We start from the raw sequence: 5,812 nt of genomic DNA, 5'->3' as shown, positions 1-5,812 counted from the left end.
CTTGGACCCTCCTTCCAAACAGCCGTGCTCTGACTTGGTCCCCAAATAACCATTCCCAGTGAAATGGATTTGTATAGAGGAAATGCTCCCATCAGCTGTCAGCCGTTTTCTTCTCCCCTCTCGCCCAGCGTGACATTTTCGGTGCAGCAAAGCCATTTGCTGAGTTTTTTTTTTTGTTCTTGGCAGTGGCTGCAGGCAGAGCCCAGGTGCAGCAGGAACCATGGGCAGAGACCACCGACGGCACCGGCATCAACATCACCTGCTCACACCCCAACATCCAGTTAAACGAGTTCATCCAGTGGTACTCTCATCTCCCGGGCCAAGGACCCGCATTCCTCTTGAGTGTTTTAAGTGGGTCCAAAGCACTGACGGACCTGCCGGGGAGGCTCGAGGTGGCAGCAGACCGCCGGTCCAGCGCCCTGTGGCTCACCGAGCCCCGTCTTCGGGACGCGGCGGTGTATTACTGCGCCCTGAGAGCCACGGGGAGAGGAGCCGGGGCTGCGGCCGTGCAGCAACCGTGGCGGGCGGGGCCGGGCGTGTGTGGCGGGGGCGAGGCAGGGTCACAGATCCCAGGGGGCGCTGCCGCTCCACCCGCCGGGGCCGTCTTGCTCTACACCTGGGAGTGTTCCCCCGGCAGCCAAGGTGGGCCCTGCTGAAGCCTTTCGGTTTTTCCAGGTCAGACGCTGGGGGCCCGATATGGGTCGGACCCAGCTTGGTATGAGGTGACAGGACGGCACACCCAGCGATGTTGATGTCGGGCAAGGGAAAGGGGCGCACCTGACTGTATGAGCTGTGTGTAGCACTAGAGAAACCTCCACACAGTCCTGCTTCCACTGCTTTTTTCAAGTCTCCACCACGTTGCAGAGAGAGAGGCCTGTAAATCAACAGATTTTGAAATACAGCACAGGGATCAGAGTTCATCTTCAGGGCACTCCCAGACATGCAGTGCTTCCTTCCCTCTTCTGCCTTTTCCTTCTCCTCTCTGTGCTCCCTTTGCTGGAGAAAGTCCTCATCCTGACAGCCAGCTGTATGCTTGCAAGTCTCTTTCCTTGATACAGTTTCATGTCCTCTACCACCTAACCAGTTCCTTGCCTGCACCTGCCTGCTCCACTGTGTCTGGCCCAAGAGCCCTCTTGGGACACCTGAAAGCTCTGTCTCGCAGGGACGCCTGAAGGAACAATCCCGCAGGCCTTGCAGACTGCAACTGTCCCTGCCAAGCCTTCCAGCCTGTGTTAGGTTCCTGCCAGTAGATGACCAAATAGGCTTCAAGTATCCACTGACTGGAATGTTTTGCTTCTTTGCCTCATGATCCCTGAGGCTCATCTTCCATACCAGATGCCACTTTTGCAGAAGCTCCTCTTCTGTGAATACAAAACACATTAACACTACCACCACCAAACTGTTTGATGTCATTTACAGTGCAGAGTGGTAACTTTAGTAGGCAGGTATACCACTTGGTGTAACTTCAGTATCTCTTCTGCATGTTTAATTGATTTTCCTTGGGGTGGTAAGAGTTCTCTTTCCTTCCAAATTGCCCCATGTGCATGCACAACACCAAAGGCCTATATTGAATCTGTCCAAATGTTAATTCTTTTTCCTTTTGCCATCTCAAGAGTGATGATTTTTGCGTCTTGGGCTGATGTTCCAGGGGAAAGAGGCTTCACCTCAATTACCTTACTAAGAGTTGTTCCGCATATCCTGTGAGGCAAACTCTCTGGCGAATGAAGCTGCTGCCATCTATATGCCAATCTTTTGCATGTTCTAAGGATATATCCTTTAAGTCTGGTCATCTGGAGTATACCATTTCCATGGTCTCAATGCAATAGTGAATGGGTGATTTGGAAACTTAGTTACTGATGAAAGAGGCTGGGTTCCCAGTATTAGTGCCCAGAAAATTTGGTGAACCAATAGTCCATTTTACACATTCCTTTTCTTCTTCAGTAGCTATCAACAGGTCATCTACGTATTGCAACAGTGTCCCCTTTCCTGAAGGGGTTTTCCAAGCCTCAAGATCATGGGCTAGTTGTTTCCTGAATATGGTGGGGCTATTCTTGAACCCCTGTAGTAACACAGTCCAAGTAAGTTGAGTTTTTTTGTCCTCTCCTGGGATTTTCCCATTCAAAGGCAAAGACTTTCTGGCTTTCAGTCACCACAGAAAAAAAAGCATCTTTTAAATCTAGTACTGTGAACCAAATGCGACTGTTTTCTAATTTTGTCAAAAGTTTATAGGGGTTGGCTACTACAGGGTATAAATCTTCTCTGATCCTGTTGAAGGCCCTTAAGTCCTGGACTATACGATAGGTTCCGTCTGCCTTTCTAACTGGGAGGATAGGAGTATTATATTCTGACCAGTTCTATTCTACTAATAGTCCATATTTAAGAAAGCTATTGATTATTAAACATCCTTTATCTTGTTCCCTGTCTCACTCCTGGGAGTAAATGCCAGATCCAGGCATATCTCCTCACACCTGTCTATAAAGGCGTGCCAGCATTGTCTAAGAAATGCATCAGAGAGGGGACTGATTCCCATCCCACCCATGTCAGGCTGGTTCTGTCTGCCAAGTGCTGTGCTGCGGGCAGGTGAGCCACATGGAGTACATGTTCCTGATGTACATGCCCATGTGTGCTGGCCATGGCCCTGGGGTGGGGCAAAAGAGGGGAGAAAGGTGCAGTAGAAGTGGTGGGGCGTCCTTGCACTTATTCCACCCATCCCGACATCTGCCACCCAACTTCTGTCCCCACATGCTTCCCCTGCACAGCAGTGCTCTGAGCAAGCCCTTTCCAAACCTCCACAGCCTCCCACAGACTCGTAGCTTTTCCCATGAGAACAGCAGAGGTTGTGCTCCCTGTTTGCAGGAGGTAGCTGTGGGCAGAGATGCTGCAAGGCAAGGGTAGATTGCCCCTTGCTCTGCAAAAGCCAAGGATGTCTTCTCCATCTCTAAGGGGCAGTGCCCAAGAGAGGACCCGCAGCAGTGTATCACAACCTGCCATTCTTCTGGGAGTGGAGAAGGGGCTCCTTAAACACTCATCTTATACCTACCAAGGGGAAAGACATTTTCCCTTGGCAGGTCAGAAAAGCATACAAGGAGAGAAAATGACATCTTCAGCCAAGTCTGGGATACAGAAATCTTTAATAAGTGTACAGAGGAAAAGGAGGTCACATAGTGACCTCCATACAGGAATCACCTGAGCCAACCATGGCAGAGATCATGCAGGGCATGTGTCTGCTGTTCCCTCAGTGGAAGGGCTGGCTCTGAGGAGCCACAGACCCGAAGGGAGAAGAAGAACACAAAGGAAAAGAAGAGAAGGAGGTAGGTGGTAGGATGGAAGGAGAGACATGGGACATATTTTGAGAAATCTCAAGGTAGCCCCTGGACTGGCTCCTGCCAATATTTGCCAGAGGAGGTGAGGAAGGTCAGTCATTCTGAAAGCAATGGCCTGAAGCTTCGTCGTTCTGATCATTCTGATGAATTCTGATGAATCATTCTGATCATTTTGAGGTCATTCTGATATCATCTCCTGAAATCTTAGAGCCATGGTAAAGGAGAACAGCTCCCGTTCTCACTGCTGTGTCTCAGTGGGGCCTAGGATTTCTGCAACCTCAGAGGGTCTTTTCTGGAGCAAGTGGATTTGTGGCACCTATGGGGTCTCTGAGTTCCCAGAGCTGAAGAAAACTGATCCATGCTTGGGGAAAATAAACCAAGACCAAGCAGCCCAGACGTGGTGCCTGTGAACAGGTGGTAGAGGAGAGGGAAAAATGGAGTAGAGGCAGAGGAACATTTTCAAGACAATTAACTATTCCCAGTTTCTGCAATCCCTGGGGATCCTTTGGGATCATCTTTGTCTGAGCCTCTGTCCCCAGAACAGCTCCAACAAAAGCAAGAGCAACAGTATTCCCCAAGATCTGGGACCTCTAAGATCAAGGGACTGTGTCTAGGTGGAGATATCACAAGTCAAGGGCTGGTGTCCATTGGCTGTGGAGGAACTAGAGATGTCTTCCTCAGCTTCAAGAGACAGTGCCTGAAAGATGAATTGCTGCAGTACGTCCCACCCTCCAATGCCCAAAAGAGAGAGGTAGTGCCCCCAGATAAATCCCACCAGAAAAATAGCTTTCTCCCCTGTCCATTTCTGCAGATGGAAAAATCAGACTAAAACATACTCAGGGTTGCTGCAAATGTTTATTGAGTCTCAGGAGGAAGTGAGGTGACTCCAAGATGAAGTCCCCACAACACAGCGCAGGATGAGCAGACAAAAATCTGTTCAACTTTTCCTTTGGCACAGTTGCCCCATCTACCTGGCCCATGTATGGGGACAGGCTAGCAGGTCTCTCCAGGCTAGTTTCTGGGGGCCTCACAGAGAGCTTGAAGGGGAGCAGAGGGCAACAAAGAAAAGAGAGAAACAGAGTGAGTAGGAAACAAAAAAGGTAAACATTAGCCATGTTGTCAGAGAAGCCAGGCTGGCCCCTTCCTGTCTGACATTACAAGACAAGCCAGAGATGGTCAGGTCCTCTTAAAAAAACAGCACAAAGTTTGTTCTTCCATCCATTTTTGTCCAGCAGTATGTTCTGAGTTCCTGGGGTCCTGGTCTGGGGCACTGTCTGGCATCTTTAGCAGGGGCGACACCTGCTGCCACAGTAGCGGCTGGTTATGCAGGAGAGGTCACAGCACCCAGAGTTGATGGGGACGCCGTCACAGCTGAGGATGCTGCCAACGGCAGCAGAGGTGGAGGATCCCACAGCCGTGTTCTGCGGGAAGGAGCTGAGGATGGGGCCGGGCAGGGTGACCACCACAGGAGAGGGCTGGATGACGATGGTGGAGTTCTGGCACTGCCTGACGCAGGGCTCGTTGCAGCTGCTGGCCAGCGGGGTCGGGCCGCACGGCTGGCATGGCCGACACTGGTCGTAGCAGGACATGTCTGGGGGCAGGAGGTTCACCTGGGAGAGAGGGCAAGGAGAAAGCTCAACATGGGCATGCGTGATGAGCAGCCTGTCACCACACCAAGAGGGAACTGCACAGGCAGGGCTTTGAGTTGGAGTCTGTGCAGGGATATGCCAATGCTTCTTGGCCTCATCCTGCCAGGGCCCAAAAAGAGCCACCAAAACTTATCTGTTACAGCCTAGACCCTAGCACTGGAGCCATCATAGTAAAGGTCCAGTCTTCATGACAAACCTTCTAACTGCTTCCCTCTACCACTACCAGCAGCTCCAAGATTTGGCATGCAACACAGATGATAGCAGCTGAGAGGTCCATAAATTTGAGACCTGCCTTTGGACTATGAGGGGGACAAGAAGGGGCTTCACACTCACCTGGTTCCCAACAAGAAGAAGGCCAGAGAAGTGGATGAGAGAGCACAGAGCTGGGCTGGCTTTTATAGTGGGCCTTAGCTGCTCCATGTCCAGAGGCATCCCTTGAAGCAGGGACTATTTTCTGACAAGCTGCTCTTGAATGCAAAACATCCCACCTAATGATATGGGCTGTGTATTTCCTTTCTGTGATGCTATTCTTAATTTCCTGCTTTATGCCCTTCCCAGAGAAGGCAACTTTTGTGTGATGGGTAGGGAGGCCCAAGTATTTCCAGGCAACGCATTTCAGTGTGGGCAGAAGACTCAGCTCACGTGCTGGAAAAGTCCAGTAAAGGCAAATGATGTCAGTCTGAGTGACTCCCTAGGGACTGTCAGAGGCCCTTTTGGCTACAGGTGACCCAGCTCCTGCCTGTGACCCTACCCCTGCTGACACTGCCCTCAGGGAAAACCTGCTGGCCTGTTTTGCCTCCTCCTGCTCTGACCCAGGGATGTCTGTATGAGGGGGGCTTG

General features: G+C 51.0%; 1 protein-coding gene across 1 annotated transcript; it reads right to left on the bottom strand.

The window, feature by feature from the left end:
* Nucleotides 1-4,606: 4,606 nt before the first annotated feature.
* LOC311218282 (feather keratin Cos2-3-like) lies at nt 4,607-4,912 on the bottom strand (the record flags this gene model as incomplete). Its single annotated transcript, XM_084300916.1, has 1 exon — nt 4,607-4,912. The coding sequence occupies one exon, from the start codon at nt 4,910-4,912 to the stop codon at nt 4,607-4,609; it is 306 nt and encodes a 101-aa protein (XP_084157042.1).
* Nucleotides 4,913-5,812: the final 900 nt, after the last annotated feature.

The sequence above is a fragment of the Netta rufina genome (genome assembly GCF_964035555.1).
Source record: "Netta rufina genome assembly, chromosome: 24".
Classification (NCBI taxonomy): domain Eukaryota; kingdom Metazoa; phylum Chordata; class Aves; order Anseriformes; family Anatidae; genus Netta; species Netta rufina.
The sequence above is the reverse complement of the archived record's forward strand: the minus strand, read 5'-3'. Positions and strand labels throughout refer to the sequence as shown.